Source organism: Eulemur rufifrons, chromosome 7 (genome assembly GCF_041146395.1).
Source record: "Eulemur rufifrons isolate Redbay chromosome 7, OSU_ERuf_1, whole genome shotgun sequence".
NCBI classification, from domain to species: domain Eukaryota; kingdom Metazoa; phylum Chordata; class Mammalia; order Primates; family Lemuridae; genus Eulemur; species Eulemur rufifrons.
In genome coordinates, this window is record NC_090989.1 from 66,542,328 (window position 1) to 66,561,637 (window position 19,310).

General features: G+C 43.1%; 1 protein-coding gene across 9 annotated transcripts in view; it reads left to right on the forward strand.

Annotated features, from left to right (window-relative positions):
- KALRN (kalirin RhoGEF kinase) overlaps positions 1 to 19,310 on the forward strand; it is a 639,384-nt gene that overhangs the window by 321,650 nt on the left and 298,424 nt on the right. For 7 of the 9 annotated variants that reach the window (XM_069475127.1, XM_069475129.1, XM_069475125.1 and 4 more), the window contains exons 11-12: positions 5,899 to 6,090; positions 16,457 to 16,665. In XM_069475127.1, the coding sequence (XP_069331228.1) occupies positions 5,899 to 6,090; positions 16,457 to 16,665 (401 nt within the window). The remainder of the gene's footprint in view (positions 1 to 5,898; positions 6,091 to 16,456; positions 16,666 to 19,310) is intronic. The other 2 variants (XM_069475131.1, XM_069475132.1) reach the window with 1 other exon arrangement.

Consider the following 19,310-nt stretch of genomic DNA (forward strand, 5'->3'; position numbering starts at 1 on the left):
CCTTCTGACTCAGCCCAGGGAGTCTGAAACCATCCCTATGTTGCTGGAATTCCTGTATTTTTAGAGACAAATTATCCTAGAATTTTCTGTTTCATCCTTGGGGAGAAAACAAGAAAGTAATGAGTTAAGGCTACAGCAAGAGAATTTAAGTTAGACTTGAAGGTTGAGTTATCTAGGGCATTGGTTGACACAGGGCTGGGGGCTTGGAGAGGGAAGAACAGGACCTGTAATTATCTGTGTGGCCCAAATCTCTAAATCAAGGGCTCTGGCTACTACATGTCCTGCCTGAAAGCCCCAAAGCTGAGGGATCTATGTCCCAACACTTATAACCCATTTTTGGCCTATCAGCTGAGAAATGTCAATAGGGGTCAAGTCCAAGGCAGGGACTAGGAGGCTGGGAAACCAAAGAATGCCTAGGAAATGCACCCAGAGTAAGATCAGACTCTGGCCATGGGTCAGAAGCTGTTGTTGATTTGGTCAGAAGGTTAGCAGAAACCTGTTGTGATCCTTGCCCCGAATTGGGGGCAGTGACAGGAGTCAATGTATTGCTTTGGTAATACTTTAGTTGATATTCTCTAAACACATTTCTATTTCAAGGCTGTGCCAGGAGTTAGGATAAACCAAATGGAATTGAACATGAATTCTAGCACATAAGGTCTTGTACCAGGTAGTTGATGAGGGCCAAGCGTTGAGGATTAGGATTGGTGGGGATTGATGTACTCCTTAATTTATTAATTCATTCACTAAATATTTATGGAGCACTTACTTTGTGCCAGGCACTAAAGGAAAGAGATGAAAGACATCTGCCCCTAAGAGGATGAGAAAGGCAAACATTCGCATTAGAATTTGGCAGGTACCATAGAGGGGATTGGTACAGATCACTCTGGGAGCTCAGAGAAGGGTACTTAAGCCAGCCTCAGGAGAGAAGAGGGTATGAGGGTGGACTTCCTGGAAGAAGTCATGCCATGGCTGGTTCTTAAAAGATGAATAAGAGGTGATCAAGTAAAAAGTGAGGGGAAGGGCATCCCAGGAAGAAAATAGTGCAAAAGCACAAAGACAAGATTCAATGCAATGAGTTTCTGGGAATGCAAGTAACTTATTTTATAGGCTGTTTGTGGGGGAGTGATGTGAGTTGAAGCTAAAGGGAAAAAGCAAGTGTCAGATGAAGGGCCTTGCACACCATACCAAGGCATTTCACCCCAAAGGCAGTGATAAGTCACCGAACAGTTTTAAGTAGAAGAGAGATGTGATTGGATCTGAATTTTAGAAGCTGCTTCTGGTAGTAGCAGAGAGGAGAGATGGACACGGATAGAGTGGGGAACCCAGCTTTTGACACTGACCCATTTGCCTTCCCCCCATCTGTATTGTCCCTTTCTCCCTATAAATTCTATCATCTAGCTCCTCCTACCTTATCCAAACTGATTTCCTTCCCCTTTCCAATTTTAGTCAGGTTGAGTCAACTTATTCAAACATGCCTACGCATTCCTATCTTTGTGTCTTGTTTATTCAACAGACATTTAGTGAATACCTGTTATGTACCAGCCACAGTGTTTGGCATGGGAGAGCCAAAGATGAATGAGACATGGAACCTGCCTTTAATGAGCTCGCAGACCAGTAGGGAGATACCATGGAGATACATTGTCGCTGTGGAATATGATAATGGCTGTGTTATGGGATGAACATAGAATACCCTGCCCACAAAAAGAAGAGAGCCAGTTTATGAGAATCCTTCCTCCTCCGCTAAATCCTACCCATTCTTAGGCCCCTGCCTATACTGTCTGTAGAAACAGGGTGGTGTAATGGGTTGGAACTTGGGCTCTGAAGCCAGACAACAGGGTTTTAATCCTAATTCTACCATTTACTGGCCATGTGACCTTGGCCAGAAATTTTTTTTTGTTGTATTTTATTTATTTATTTATTTATTTATATGAGTGATGGGGTCTCACTGTGTCACCCAGGCTGGAGTGCAGTGGCCCGATCATAGCTTACTGTAACCTTGAACACCTGGGCTCAATCCTCCTGCCTCAGCCTCCTGAGTAGCAAGGACTACAGACACGTACCACCATACCATGCTAATTCTTTAAAATTTTTATAGAGACAAGGTCTCACTATGTTGCTGAGGCTGGTCTTGAACTTCTGGGCTCAAGCCATCCTCCTGCCTTGGCCTCCCAAAGTGCTAGAATAATCAGTGTGAGCCACCATGCCTGGCCCAGAAATTCTTTGTACCTCGGTTTCTTCATCTGTAAAATGGGTCTGACGGCTGAATCAACTTCATAAGGTTATTGTGAGGGTTAAAGGAGATAATATTCATAAGAGCCTTTAGAATGGTTCTTGGCACATGAAAAATATTTAATAATTAGTAGCTATTATTCTCGGTTTTTACTTATTTTCTTCTCAGCACCTAAATTGTGTCAAGAAATTTTAACCCCTAATTATCTATTACTATGTGACTTGCCCTATTTTATGTTATTTCTCTCAAGGATGTTATTTCTCTCAAGGATGATTTTATTCTCCTTTGAGATACATATTTTATATTTACCTGTACTCCTAAGGTACTCACAGTGTTGGGTATGTAGTAGCCATACCAATTTTCCCAGGAGTGAGGGCATTTTGGGGACACAGGAATTTCTATGCTAAAATCAGGGAAGTCCTGGGTAAACCAGGACAAGTTGATCACCTTACACCCAGTAGACACTTGAGTTTGCTATTTATTTATCTCTTTTTGGTCTCAAACCTAATTTGCAAGCAGGTTCACTTTGACCTTGCCACAACATCTGAGTTTCTTTAGGGATTCCTGAGATACCCTAGGGTTTAAGGCAGATACTTTGAGGGATTCCTAAAAAACCTCTCTCCCATCAGCTATAGGTGTATACGCTAGAAATTGTGAACTACCCCACAGGAGCCCTCCTTAACCTGGCCCGCAGCCCCAGAGGGCGCCCTCTGCCTGTCATTCCCCATCACTACCTGCATTTCCCCCAAGAGTCTTCATTTGCTTTCCGCAGTTGACATACCCCTCTTTAACTGGTAGTAACAGAGAGGAGGGATGGACACGGATGGCGTGGGGAGCCCAGCTGAGGATCCATCTACATTCATCTAGAAAACTACCTCTGGCTCTCCATGCCAAACTGATTTAACTCTGTGGAAAAGCCCCTTTCTTCACATGAGGCCACTCTCTTTTTCTATGAATTTCTCAGTTGGGGCCAAATGGTTTTTCCTCTTTTGAAGCCCCATCTCTCCAGCACTGGGACAGTGTTTGCTTTGGGAAGTTGCTTTCCAGGCAGCATTCCTTAGGAATCCCCTGGGGCCTCTCTCTCAGAATTTCTAAAAGCCGTGACAAGTGTTTGCTGACTGCCAGCCCGTCTTCTCCAGGTTCTATGCCAGGACAATCAATAGGCTGGGTCAAGAGCTCTAGAAGAGTCAAGCCTGGCGTATTAGTTTCCTAGAGCTGTCACAACAAAGTGCCGCATGACTTAAATAACAGAAATATATTTTCTCACAGTTCTGGAAGCTCGAAGGTCGAGATCAAAGTTCCAGCAGGGTTGGCTCTTTCTGAGGGATATCAGGGAGAAATCTGCTCCATGCCTTTCTTTTAACTTCTGGTGGTTTGCTGGCAGTCTTTGGCATTCCTTGGCTTGTAGATACATCCACCAGTCTCTGCCTTCATCTTCTCATGGTGTTCTCCCTGTGTATGTATCTCTCTTCACATGGCATTTTTTTTTGGTAAGGTCACCAGTCATATTGGACTAGGGGCCCACCCTACTGCAGCATGACTTGATTGTAACTTAACTAATTATATCCACAATGATCCTATTTCCAAATAAGGTCCCATTCTGAGATATTAGGGGTTAGAACTTCAACATGTGAATTTTGAGGGGACACAATTCAGCCCGTAATACCCAGGTCTTCGTGTGAGTCCAGAATACTCCATGGAGATGTGGAGGCCACTTCACCATTGGCAAAACAAAACACCAGTCATTGCTCATAAATCCATTCCAGTTCTCCACTCCTTGGATGTTTGCTACTGACTACTCTGCTTGTTTACCACTCTCTAGGGCTGCAGTCTCCAACCCCCAGGCCACAAACCAGTACTGGTCCTGTTAGGAACTGGGCTACATGGCAGGAGGTGAGCAGTGGGTGAGCAAGCAAAGCTTCATTTGTATTTACAGCCACTCCCCATCCCTTGCATCACCACCTGAACTCCACCTCCTGTCAGATCAGCCGTAGCATTAGATTTTCACAGGAGCGAGAACCCTACTGTAAACTGTGCATGCAAGGGATCTAGGTTGCGTGCTCCTTATGAGAATCTAATGCCTGATGATCTGAGATGGAGCTGAGGCAGTGATGCTAGTGCTGGGGAGCGGCTGCAGATACAGTTTATCATTAGCAGAGAGGTTTGACTGCACAGAGACCATAACAAATCAATTGCTTACAGACTCATATCAAAACTCTATCAGTGGCCGGTGCGGTGGCTCACGCCTGTAATCCTAGCACTCTGGGAGGCCAAGGCGGGTGGATTTTGGGGCTCAGGAGTTCGAGACTAGCCTGAGCAAGAGTGAGGCTCTGTCTCTACTAAAAATAGAAAGAAATTATATGGACAGCTAAAAACATATAGAGAAAAAAATAGCTGGGTGTGGTGGCACATGCCTATAGTCCCAGCTACTCGGGGGGCTGAGGCAGGAGGATCGCTTGAGCCCAGGAGTTTGAGGTTGCTGTGAGCTAAGTGACACCATGGCACTCTAGCCCGGGCAACAGAGTGAGACTCTGTCTCAAAAAAAAAAAAAAAAAAAAAAAAAAAAAAACAATCAGTGAGTGGCAAGTGACAATGTAATAATAATAGCAATAAAGTGCACAATAAATGTAATGTGTTTGAGTCATCCCAAAACCATCACTCCCCCCAGCCCCATCTGTGGAAAAAGTGTCTTCCATGAAACAGGTCCCTGGTGCCAAAAAGGTTGGGGACTGCCGCTGTAGGGCATTGTGCCGACTTCTAGGGATATTAAGAAACATATGTGCACTTGAGTCACCAGCTGTACGTCAGGATATATCAAGAGATGTTTTTAAAGAGAAGCCTGCTGAGGAAAAGTTGTATCTATGGCATATAATGTAATAATTATTACAAAGGCAGTGACTCCCATCCTGATGAATAATGATTACAAGTCGGTCGCCTTTGAAAATACTCTGGATAATATGCTGGTGTGTGCAGATGGGGGTTGGAGACACGTGTGTGCGCGTGTGCATGCAATAGCTTATGATAAACAGAGGCACCAGACTCCTCCCCAACCATCCTGTACACGCTTAAGGGGCGGTGGGGAGCAGTCTGCATCTCTGCCCCGGAGGCAGCCGCTTCCTTCTGTCAGCTCCCTGGAGCTGCCGACCCATTCCCCTCCAAAGAGATAACTCTGTTCCAAAAGATAACACCAGTAGTTACGGGGAACTTGGCAGGGGGGCGGGGAAGCAAAGCAAGTCACCCAGTTAGTGTTTTCCTGGTGTTCTCACGCAGAAGCACAGACCATCTTTGTGGGTGTGCTATTTCCGATCCTGGCAGTTCAGCCTGAGGCGTGAAGGCAATGATGGGTCTTCGAGAGGGCGGGGGCTAGGGAGCGGGTGGGATACAGAGCCTCTTGCAGGTCTCCTCACTTCTTTCCAGGGACACTGCACCTCCAAGAAGTCCCAGGGGCGGACGAGGCACCTAGCTAGTGCCCGCTTGTGCCAGCAGCCGGGCAGGCTGCTAGCTTGCTCAGAGGCGGTGTGCCAGCTCCGCACACAGCTCCTCGGTGCCAGCTCAGAGAGCTGTGGGCTCAGTGCCTACGCCCCTCACTCCAGCTCAGGGGAGCCCTGGGGTGGGCTGCAGGAAGGCGCGACTGCAAGTTGACTTTGCCTCACTGTTGTTGCTGGCAGAATACGTACACCAATGCGGACAAGCTTCTAGAAGCAGCAGAGCAGTTGGCTCAGACGGGGGAATGTGACCCGGAGGAGATCTACAAGGCAGCTCGACACCTGGAGGTGCGCATCCAAGACTTCGTGCGCAGGGTGGAGCAGCGGAAGCTTCTCCTGGACATGTCTGTCTCCTTTCACACACACACCAAAGAGGTAAGGGGAGCTAGTGGAGAGAGAGCGTTGGGTCCTGGGAGGGTCAGGTTGGCTTCCTAGTAAAATAGCCCTGAAGGTCTGACCAGGGTCCTGGGTGGTCTGTGGGTTACCAGCCTCCTAGCTTTGATAATATCAACGGTTTACTCCTGATAACATGCACTTAGGTCTCTATAAAATGGGGCATCATTTCTAGTGAGGAAGGGGCACCATGGATGCAGGTAGTTTTGGGGGGTCTACTAGAGCATTCAATCTGCAGCTGGAGAAATTTGGGAATCCCTCATACAGATATAGTCACTGTAAGGGGAAATATAAGAAAAGCAAAGACTTTATTCCCATCCCACACCCGGTTTCTCTTAGTTGCTCTTTCGTGTCAGAAATCAGAGTCCCACAGAGCTTGGATCAGATATCTTTGCTACCAGCAAGGAGCATACAAAGTTTGCAGAGGTGTTCTATGTTTTTACTTTATTTCCCATTTTGTTTTATTTATTTTTTAAACAGGGACTTCATTTTCTTAATGAGGTCTGCAGCAAGGTGATGTTAAAGTTGGTCTTCATCTTGCCTGAGTGTGGCGCGGTGGGCAGTGAAGGAGGGGGGCTGCAGTGCCCTCCACGGAGGAAGCCAGTGGGGCTCCAATCCCAGCCTGAATCATTCACCAGGTGGAGAAAGGGGAAGGGAGGACGGATCATGTTAAGCTGCGGGCAGGGCAGAGGGCCCCCGTAGAGAGGAAGAGGGTTGCAGACCCATGATTGCTTTTCATTTCTGATTCGCATGGGGTACTCTGAAATTGAGTAAGTGGCCAGCAAGGAGGCACATTTAGCATCTTCCATAATAACACCCTTGGCAGATGAACTCATTAGGTGTATGCATGCTCATGTTCCCACAGGAATTCATTTTAATAGAGTATTAATTAAAGTTTGATTGCTGCTCAGGAAAAAAAATTAACCCTACTCAATTAAGTTGAAATTTGATATTGGGCATGCATTAAGAAGCCTGGCTGTTACTATTTTACAGGCTTTTCTGACACTTTGCAGGGATGAATGGGAATCATTGCCGTGCCTGTCAGAGAAAAACATGAAACGATAATGTTTTCTAAACTGAGATTCCCCAGGCAGATGAAGGGCTGGCGAGCTCCCTGAAGCTGGCTCTGCTTCTTCTCCGTAGGACCCACAGCCACTCCCTGATGAGTGTCTATAAAGCAAGCGGATTAGCTTTAATCCAGGGTTTCCTGCCTAGTTGTCTGCTTGCTTGCAGCTCACTCAATTCTTAATGATGGTCACAGAAACCAAAGGCATGTATGTTCCCGTGTAATTATGAGCCTGTAGGTGATGGAACGGAGCATACGTGAACAGGAGTCATGATCCTCATGTGGGCTGTAGGGATGCTGGCTGCACGGACAGGTGATGGACGAGGCCAGTTTCCATGGAACTACCACTCCCAAAAGGGTGACCACAGCTTCCAGAAATTCTTCCTAGCTATGTCTCCCACCTTCTGTACATGGAGCTGGAAAGCTAGGATTCTAGTCCATATTCCACTGCTAAAGAACCATATGAGCTTGTACAAGGCACTGTGTCCCTAGCCATAGGTTCCTTCATCTATACAATTTTGGATTTGGACTTTATAACCCTAAGGCCCCTTACAGTTCTTATGTGGATTCAAGATTTCTTTCTTTTTCTTTCCCTCTTCTTCTTTATTTGATGTTGGTAATAATAATCAATAATATTAGTAATTAAGCCTGAAGTGGTATAGGTGACTTACCTAGCCTAAGATTTGGCTCATTATAAACACTCGATATATATTAGGTGTTTTTGTTTAATTTTGTACCTACTACTTACCAGACACTTACATATATCATCTCATGTAATCTTCATGATAATCTTATGATGTAGATTTTATTAAACCTATTTTCAAATGGGGAAACAAAGCCTTAGAAAATAACTTGTCTAAGGTTCCAAAGTTTTTTAGTAGTGCAGCTGAGATTTTTACCTGTCTTCCTATTACCCGTGCTCTGTCCTTTTTCCCTCTTGCATCTCCTCTCCTCTGTTCTTTTTCATCCTTACATTTTTAAACTCTCAAGCAAAGGCTTAATGGAGAGGGATCTTGGCTGAGAAATGTAAAGTATTGCAAGTGTTGGGAGTGTGGGAGACAGGAATAGTCAGGGCTGAAGTTATTAACTGTTGTTTTCCTGGATAGCTCCTAAATCTTGCTAAGCTTGGTTCTGTTTGAACCTGAGCCTTGTTTCACCCCTGGTACTAGACTTATAAGTCATGTGAAATAGTACTAGAGGGAGCAATGTGATACTGGGGTGAAGAGCTAGAGAGGGAATGGAAATTTAGTTAGCACCTACTATGTACTAAGCTATCTAATCAATAGCCATGAGAATTGTCATTTTTATTCCAGTTTCACAAATGGGAAAACAACATTCAGAGAAATTAATAATTTGCCCAGGGTTTTGTAGCTAGGATATGGTAAGCATAAACTGATCCCAGGTCTTTTTGACTCTGAAGCCCATGTTTTTCTCCTTCGCCACAAAGACTTTTATGTAAAGGCTGATAAATAGAGACTTGGAGCAATTCTTTCATCAAGGAATTCATTCCCACAGGGGGCTGTCAGGAAGTAGCATAGTCTCTTTCCCCTGGATCCAAAAATATGAGAGAAATTTGGAGCCCTCTTGCCTCGTTACAGAGGGGTGTGTTGTTGTGGGGATCTTTCTATTCAAGAGATCTATAACTCTCAGATCATATAGATTTTAATTATTTTTCAGGGTGGACAGAAAAGCAACATTCTGAGTGGCTGCCACAGACGAGCTGGTCACAGGGGCCACACAGGAGGATTTTGTATCTGCCTGTTCCCTCTCAGTCACCTTCACACCCAAGCAGCCCTTATGAGGCCCCTTTAAGTGATTTGCAAGGCAAAGCAGAAAATAAGATGTGTGTGTATGTATGTGTGAACACATAGGTATATGAATGTGTATATGTGTACATATATGTGCATACTACACATATACACATATGAGTACAGTAAGATCTTGGATACCAGGTATGTGTGATTTCCAGATCTAGTTTTTCATGGGTATGCTGTGTGCCTTTGGGAGAATAACTTAATCTTTGTTACTTTATAATAATTATGAGCATAATTATTATTAAAGTAGTATAATACTAACATCCATCTTTTTTCTAGTAGGAAAGTCCCTCTTAAATTTCCCTTAATGCCTATTTAAAGTAGGCTTAATAAGGAACCTGACAACTCAACTCAGCCATCATTTTTTTTTTTTTTTAATTCTTCCCTGGTGCTTCCAACTTCCACCCAGACAGGACCAGAGCACCATGTACATACCTCCATCAGTGGTGCCAGGTCACACTGAACTGTCATTGTCTCTTCCTCACTAGATTGGTAGTGGTTACATGCATGGTACCCCTGCGGCTATAGATGTGCAGATAGAGTTACTGTGGTATATCCCTGCCACTGTGTCTGCTGCATAGAAGTGCTGCATAAATATTGAATGAATGGGTTTATTTGACAGTGGAAAGCTAGTAGTCTATACTTAACAAAAAAGAAAAGAAAAGAAAAAGAAGAAAAAAGAGGGAAAAGCTCATTCGACCATATTGTATCTTCTCCAGTTCTTTGACTTAAACTCTGCAGACAATGTAAATAAACGGGTCTTGGGTGGGGGAGTCTTAATTGATGATGGGAGCTTTCCTTTAGGACCTACATGGCAGGCAGGATGGATTGTTAGGTGAGCAGAAGTGAGCATCCTTGAATGGTCTAATGAGAGAACTCCTATGGTTTGATTTTTTCATATTCTGTTTAATACCTCTCAAGACTTGTCACCTCTCAAACCTTACTGAGTGTGGGTCCTATTTAATCCTCTATCTATTAACTCTTGACTCCTTCCTCTTGACTCTAGAGGTAGGAATAATAATCAACGTGACTAGTTTAGAAGTCTGCTAGGGAATTTTGAGTTGCCATGGTTGTGCTTCCCCGTTACCATGAAAGGAGTGAATGGAAGGAAAATCTTCTGCTTAGCTTTGCTACAGTGGCCTTGACTGTTGCAGATAAATATTGTTATAGATTCTTCCTGCCTACTTATAGCTAGCTCCTTCCTTCTTTCTTTCTTTCCTCCTCTTCTTGCTTCCTTCCTACAAGTTTTTGCCTTGGTGCCAATGTAGAATAGAATGCCATCATAGACTATAATTTACATGGAATGAAACTCCCTTTATAGGAGATTTCTGGGTGGGAACTGAATACCCATCTTTATAAATGATTTAACCTAGACTTCATATGACTCCCTAGGCTGAAGTTCATAATTTTACTTTTGCCCACTTCCCACATCAAAAGGTTTACTCTAATTAGGATCACAGAGGAAACAGAAGGAAGATATAAAAAGATAACCTCGAGGTTCATTTCTTCTGCAAATTGAAGAGTCTGCATAATCCTGTTGGACTTGTTTTGTAAATTCTTCACTATGGTATGAGTCTGAAAGGTTAAAACCATCTAACCATTTCATTACAGCATTATTCATAATCTTAAATAATTAGAGACCATCTAAATGTTCTATGTTGGGGGACTCATTAAACAAATCATACTGCATCTATATAGTGAAATATTATACAATCATTATAAATCTCGTTGCCAAAGATCATTAATGACATGAGGAAGGGCTTGTGGTATAATAATATAAAAAACTGTCTTTCCAACATGACCGCAATTTTGAAACACACATAGAATGAATACTAGAAGTAAATATGTCAAGAATTTAAGAACGTTATGGGTGATTTAATTTTTTGCATATTTGTTTTACAGTTTTTTTAAATGATATTTTTTTAATTTATAATCCGAAACAATCCTAGTGTTATTTTTCAAAAATGAAACTTTTCATCCCTACTTAGGAGAGCTATTCAAAAAATAGAGGTGACAAACATGTGCTTGGGACCTTCTTACATATCCAGAGCCTCAGCTATTTCTACAAATTGTGCTGAACTTTCAAATATCTTCTTTTTTTTCCTGGGGCGAGGAGGGCAGCCAGCTCTGTTTGCTGGTCTAGAGAGTTAGGAAGGACATAAGGAGAAGCACGAACCCAAGTCCTTATTCTCTCTGTCCAGGGACAAAGCATTTGCAGAGAGTGTCATCTGCTTCCCAGAGATTGTCCAGACAGAGTTCTCTTTCCTTGCTATGTTCCCATGGAAATGCTACAGTCGCTGGGCTTTCAAAATATCCATATTTAGATATTTTTGTAGTAAGAATATGACAATCCAATTAACTAAGGAATGTGGCCAAAGTAACCAACCTCAGCTCTTTATTAGACAGTTTAATTAAAGACTCACTTCCATTTGTTTCTCACCTTGTGGAATCATTCTACCACACCATTTCCTGCTCAATTAGATACATACACCCCACAAACACTACAAACTCTCACATATACACATGTTCCTCTACCTACCCACGCTAGAACCAAACCTGAATGGGTCTTCAACAGGGATATGGCCTCAAGAACAAAACAGCTTCATGCTCTATTGCAATTGCCAAACTGTTGTGCTGTTTGTTTAAGAAATAAAAGCTGGCGGGAAATGCTAAAGAAAAATTATGTCTTCAGAATGAGGGAGGGGGAGGTTCATCCTGTGGAAATGGTCTCCTTTCAATATCCCTAAGGGTCAATCAATTGTATCATATAAGTGCTGCCAGAGGTATGTAAATCGAACAGCCAATGAGCAGGAGAAAATGATGAAATAAATGACCTCTTTCTTTAATCACTCATCTATAAGCTTTATTATTTTTTACGAACCTCCTAGTTTCTCCCCTCCTTGTCTCCCTTTCTTGCTTTTTTCAGTTGCCAGTTCCTGGGCTGCCCCCACTGTGCAACCGGGATGGGGTCCAGTGGGGCTAAACTTATGTAGGGCTTTGAAAGGCCCTCTTAACTCTACACCCTTGCCAAGGTTCTAGAAATTCTCAAATTAGATCCATTCTTATGGATGTAGGTATTTTTGGTCACAACCACATGTATATTCTGAGAGAAAGAATGCGCAAAGCTATCTAAGTGTATATATCAGCATGGAACAAGTAGTCATTGCCAAGCAAGAGCAGGATTCTAAAAGAATGGGTCGCAGTACAGTGCAGTTTGATCAAGAAGAGTCTGGAAATGGCTTAAACATGGGAATTTTTTCTGGAAAGGGGGGCATGTTGATGGGGAAGGTGCAGTGCAAATGTGTTATACCTTAGATAAGCAGCAGGTAAAGAAATTTCCCAGGGGGAGAGAAACCAGAATGGGGAACGGTAAAGAAAAAGCACATGTGGTTGCTGGGGCCAACCCACCTGACTCACTCCATGGTTTTACCTAATTGGTTCTGGCAGTCATTGGCTTGTGGTAGCTTCACAGGAGAGATCATTCTGGCTGGGTCTTGCTGGCTGCCTGATAATTAGTAAAGTAGTAATTGAAATCTCTCTCTAATTTGGACTCTTTCCAAAGCATACTCTTCAGGGCTAAATCAGATGGACACAAACACAGGAGACCTACAGGACGTTCAGATCGTAGGAAAATTGCAGCCTAAGAAATGGAATATTGACCCTTACTCATGGTTTAGCAATACCAGTGGTTATTTCTGTCCATGGTGCTAAGCTTCAGAGGTGCTTATTCAAAATTATGAGCTTGCAATTTAAGTTTGCTGCCACCAGGCAGTGATGTGTGCACATGGTCTCATGGGTTTCAAGTGGCTCCTACTCAGGCTTAACTTAATAGTACCTTAACTTGGTATCACAATTGTCCTTGAACTGGTACTGAACTCTCTGGTCTTTGGATGTTCTAGTGTCAAAACTATGCCTGCAGTTTTTTTAGCTGAGAGAAGCAATTCTATTACTGCTCTCTTCTTTACATCAGTGTCTGCAGAGAAACCACAGCATGTTAGAGCTGGAAGGATCTTAGAGACAAGCTAGAGAAACCACACACATGCATCCTCCCTCTCCCTCTCTCTCTCTCTCTCTCTCTCTTCATCTTAGGTGTGAAGTAAGTGAAGTAAGGTAATTCTCCCAAGGTTACAGAGCTAGCCAGACAAGGGCAGAATCAAGAATTAGCCCCAGTATATTCCAATTCCACTCAAGATTTTCTGTCTCTCTCGTTTTTTGTTGTTATTGTCTTAACAGAAGGAAAAGTAGAGAAAGATGCCACTAATCCTTTGTTTTTGGTGTTGTCATCCCCACTCCCTATCTCTAAGTCAAATTCTCTTCAATCAATAGCAGTTTTTTGGACATTTTATCCTCTTGAAGGTAAATGACCCTTCCTTTCCTTATGAGGCTGTTAACCCCTGGACTCAGTTGCATCTGGGGCTGTACTTGTCTCTCTTAGCTGGTTTTCCTTTGTGGTAGTTCTAACTCTACTTTAGACAAGAGTTTCTTTATAATATGGTAGAATATGTGAACAGAAATCTGATAAATCATGTTTTAGTTCACTAATCAAAGAATAATTTGGGGGAGGACACACTTTCCTAGCAATGTTGACTTCAGAGGGTCACTGTGGATCCTCAGATGTCCCTAGTCTTTCTCAAGAAGGCTTTATGTTTGCAAAGCTAATGCCTCATTTTTGTTTGGCCATCTTTGTCTCTGACTGTCCCTACAATTCAGCTGCGTGACCACCAGGAGGAGGGCGTGTCGTGACTCATGGTGGATTTCCTCAGAAAGGAAAGATGCTGACATTTTTCCCTAGACCTACACCAGAGGTGTTCAAATTTTATTAAGCCAAAATAAAACAAATAAAAACCAAAAACCCTCTAGGCTATGAAGCCACCAAAATAACTTAAGGATAGTACTGAGAACTAAATTATTTTAAATAAAGTAAAATCCTGAAGATACCTACAAGACTCTTTCCTGACTCTGCTACTCCTGTAACAGTTAGTGCCAGCCTTCCTCTAATTACTCTTCAGTCCTAACGCCTTCCCAGCATCTGCCCTCTGTTAAGACTTTGAATTTATTTTTCTTCTCTTAAATGACCTGTTCTATGTCCAAAATGTTCATCTCTCTTCACATCTTTTTTTTAGAACTATCTAGAATTTTTAGCCTCCAGGCTTTCCTCGGATATCCCAGGACAAAATTGCAAAAACAGAAAAGAGAAGCCCACCTCAACCTAGTAAATGGAAGGAATAAATCTGGTGTGGATCTTTTATCAACTCTGAAATGAAATACTTCAAATTTTCCCACTGCCCGCTAGCGGGAACTGGAGATGGTTTGCATCAAAAATATCTTTTAAATGTAATAATAGCTGGCACTTACATAGCATTGCCTATACGTCAGGCACTATTTAGAAATATATCACTAATTTGTGTAGATACACATATATATCAACTTATTTGTAATCTTTATAACAACTTTGTGGGTAAGCACTATTATTATTCCCTTTTTACTGATAAGGAACGCCATGGTGCAGTGAGGGTAGGTAGCTTACCCAAGGTTATATAGCTAATACATGGTAGAACTAGGGTTTGAAACTCTTAATGACTTTGCTGTGTTGCCTCTCTATAAAATAATTTTTCGGAGAATCCATTGTCTCTTACCCAAGAACTTCAGTAAACTTAGAAAATGGTTGTTCTCTCTGGACAAAACTACGGCCAGAAGGTATGAAGTGATCAACGTCCTGTACTTCCAGGTGTTACACTGACTCAAAATCAGCACATTCATACTTATAGGAAAATGTGCTTTAGCTTAAATGGTCTAGAAAACTTGGTTTGTGTTTTTATAACAAAGTGCTTATTTAGAAAGGAAATAAACTGAACTAATTACAACCAGATTTGCAAGCTGATAATTGACAAGGACACTGAATAATAATTATTTGCATTCCCTGTAACAATCAGCACAATGCTATAGGCTTATTAGTAATGCCACAAGTTTATTTAAAGTGTTAATAATAAGTAAATCATTCAACCCTCATAATCTTTGAAGTGAGCAGGATGAATCTTATTCTTCCCGTTTTGTAGATCAGGAAACTGAGGCTCAAGAGGTTACTCAACTGTATAAGAAAGACATTCTTTATGCTTCCTTATTCACTACCTCCAAGGCTTATTAATCTTCTTGTTAACCCAGCTTGTTCTGCCACACCTAGGGCTTCTCCTGTCTGAAGAACAAAGACTAACTCGCCCAGAATCTTGAAGACTATATTTGTCTCTCTTTATTGTTTTTTTTTCTTTATCCCTTATTGCAAAGGCAATAGCATGGTTTACCATACTGAGACCTAACTAGATCAGATAATATTCTTGAGTTAGATATTTATCTGTTCTTTTTTTTTTTACATGGGAGACTTAAAAATGGTAGAGCTGGATAATAACTAACCATTTTGTTTTATACTTTCCCCAACCTATTTTACACATGAAGTCATGGAGATCAAAGTGTATGCTGATTTGCTCAAAGGCCCCATAAGTAATGGGGGGGGGGGGCGAAAATCCACATCTTCTGACCCCATCTATCAATTTTCTCTCTCTACTAGCTTTTTCCCCGGTATAGCCCTGAGCTTATCTTTCCTGCTAGCGAGGTGAAGACTCCCTATTTCAAAGCAAATGCCAGATACATCTTCTCCTCTCTCATTTATGAAAATTCTCAGTAAGAGCAGTCAAAAGTGGAGCCGTGTGGCAGGCCACTGGAGACCTATTAATATTTTCAGTACAGGGAAGAACTGTCAATAAATGAGTTTTCAGTAATTCATTTTAACTCATCATATTCAGTGCTTATTCTGTTCTAAACTCTATACTTAGCTCTTTTAAAATTGTCTGATCAGTAATATCATCCTACTTGCATTTCATCATCTTGAATATCATGGGGAATGTCTTGTACTTTTATTGAAATTAAAGTAGCATTCAACTTCCTAATCAACCTAGCCATCCTGAAAAGTACAAAATAGTTTAGCATAGCACAGGTCATGCTTAAATAATCTTCATTTGGTTCTTACTGAGCATCACTTTTTTTGCATATTTGTAATATCATGATAAATTTCTAGGAATCAATATCTAGCTTCCTGAAAGAAGTATGAAGAGCCCTCTCTTTCCTCCTTTCTGGATGACATAGTGTTAATATTTGTCCATTCGAGTCTCCTGTTCTTCCTAGTCTTTCAAAGATGAGTGATCTTTTTGCTCTAAGACTACACCTGCAGATTTCCGTGAACCACAGAGAGATTAAGCCAAGGGTGATTCCTGTCTTAGGGAAGGCCAGCACTAATGGAGCAAATGTAGCCACGAGGCACAAACTGACCCATGGTTGTGCTGGTGGGAGGGACAGTCTGCCATTGCTCTGACTGGCCAAAGGTAGGTTGGACGACTCCAGTCTGGCTTCCTTGCCCTTGCTCCACCCTGGCCTCTCCCGTCTGCCCTGAGTGGAGTCTCTGCTCTCTCCTTCACAGTTGTGGACATGGATGGAAGACCTTCAGAAGGAGATGCTGGAAGATGTCTGTGCGGACTCCGTGGATGCAGTCCAGGAACTGATCAAGCAGTTCCAGCAGCAACAGACGGCCACCCTGGATGCCACACTCAATGTCATCAAGGAAGGCGAAGACCTTATCCAGCAGCTCAGGTCAGCGCCTCCCTCCCTAGGGGAGCCCAGCGAGGCCAGGTCAGCACGGGCAGTGCCTTCCGGTGGGAAATGCCTCGGGCTAGACGTGAGATAAGTCCTGTCCCAGTCTTGACTCACCGCAACCTGTTTTGTGGTCATGTGTGAGCCTCAGTTTCTTCATTTGTAAAATGTAAAAATGCCTGCACCATACCCAACTTGAGTCTAAAATGAAATAGTAAAAATCTCAGATGGTTCAAAGCATTATTTATCACGTTGAATGGTAAATCAATAAGTAACATAAATACAACAAAAATTAACAAAATTCAACAAAAAATAAATAATATCTTCATGAAGCATTATGACATATTTGGTCATGTGGAGAAACAGACATTAGGGAAGATTGTGTTACTTGGCATCTGATCCTAGGTGAACTCTGAACTCTAGTGCCCCAGTCAGCAGAATCTGGCCATTTGGCTGGTGTTTGACTGTGGCCCCACGAGGACATAGAGAGTACGTGTTGTTGTCCCACATTACCTGTCTCTGATCTGTCCACCATTCCTTGCTGCCCAGAAAATAAAACTCCTTCTGTACTAACCTAAACAACCCTAATTAAGAAGGAAAATCCTGTCTAAAGCCTTACATTTGTTTAGAATTACGCACATCGTTGCCTCCTTCCTATTGGCATCAATACCAACTTTCCTGCCCCTGTAAAGGACATTGGCTCCTCAATAAAATGTCGTCAGGTTCCAGCGAGCCCTTGGCAGCCAGGCCCCTGCCCAGGTGCTGTATAAATAGGATTTGATGGTGCTAATGATGCCTTCCCACAGGGACTTGTTCCTATCCTAAAATCACTGAGTGCTGGGACCTCTGCCAGCTCTGGACAGAAATAATCTCATCAGTAAGTCCCAGGCCAGCCCTGGGACCTGAGGGAATTACTTCAACTGGAGATGTCTTTTTCCCCCCACACCAGTTGTCCAATTAAATAAACAATGAGAAATTACCTTTGGAAAACCTTGGCATGTTTTTCTGTTGGAAATTAATGATTTCTATTCCAAACATGCACATGAGATGTTCTGAATCCTCCTGTTGCATACTAACAAGACAGCCTCTTTCCCTTCTTCTCCCAATTCACCCTCATGACTATATTATACATGACAGTTCTGTCTGCCTCCCTAGGAACCTCCACTGTCATTTGCTTCTGAAGAAAATTCCAAATAGTGGGCAGTCACTTAACCTCCCTGGGCCTCAGCTGCTTTGTCTGTGTAATTAAGGGGTTTGCTCTAGGAGCCCTGTCAGCGCTAGAATTTCCTGACGCCTTTTGTGTTATCTCTCTGAACACTTTCCATAAGCTTAGCTGGCTTTTCTGCCTGTGGGGCTGGGCCTGTGGAGGTGCCGCTTGCTCTTGACAGCCACCAATGTTAAACATGCCCGGTGCCTGAGGGCATGAGGCTACTCAGTGATAGTGAAGGCAACAGTGTGGGCGATGCCTGTTCTACAGGAGTAAGTTTCGTGGATTTTAGAGAGTACCACAGGCGTATGACCAAGAGCCATTGGTGGCCATTCATCCCCCCACTAGCCTGACTCTAGCCCAGGCTCCCTTCCCTGACATCTCTTGTCGGAGGGAAAGAGAAGTAAATGGTGCTTAGTGGATGCTGGCAGGATGCCCCACACACCAGAAACACGTCCTCCCCAGGTTCTCCGTGGTTCTTCACACACCCATCAGTGGAGCACCTCAGGGGGCTTTTGCCTCCTCTCTGTGCTTCCTAGTGAGTGTGACACTGACACAGGGACTGCACAAAATGGTCAGAAGTCATTCTTTTCCTCTTGAAGCCGTGTGACGGAGAAAGTCTGAGACGAGAAGTCAGAGAGAACAGTCATATCCTCCCAGCAGCAAAGCCCTTAATAAACACATAATGGGTATTATTGAGTCCATTTCTCATGTTCTTTTCGTGACTGGGGGTGTCTATGCCAGAGCAGGGCTAGGAAGCGTGCCTGTGTCATGCCCCAGTAGGCCAGGGTGAGAAGGCAGGACTCGAGTGCTCTGTGAATGACAGAGGGCAGGGTGCTTGACAAACTGGCTTTACACCATCTTCAGAAACAGATAGTGTGAGCTCAGATACCATTGCTTCTGAGACAAGCACAGGCTAAAAGATGTGGCTTTCAAAAAGCCTGAGAATGAGAAACTAATGATTTTCCCCTTGTCCTCTGACTTCTTAAATTGCATAAGATACTAAGATGTCACAAGATAATAAATGTGCCAGTTTATTTCAAGTTTTAGGGCTCAAGGTCCTATAGAATCTAAACTTCCTAACCTCCCTAGTGTTTTTTTACAGCTGTCTCTTTGGAGGTCTCACCACCTCCCCATTCCTCTGAGCAGGTCCATCTGTAGATCTCTTGGTCCCCTCTACAGCATGTCACTTCCCTTGGCTCAGAGAGCGTGCCCCCTCACATCTACTTGACTGTGTCCATCCGTTTCTTCAAAACCCCAAATCGAAACTCTTGGAAACCTTTGTTTGTTGTCCCAGTCTCTTGCGATCTAGCCTTTACCCTTCCGAGTTTGGGCCTGTGCCCCAGACAGCACTTGACACTTCACTCATGTCCTTTCAGGATTAATGATCATTCATACAATGCATTACTGGTCACAGTTCATCTGCAGTGTCTTACTTAACAGCCAACTGGGAAGTGAGCAGGGCAGGGATTATTAA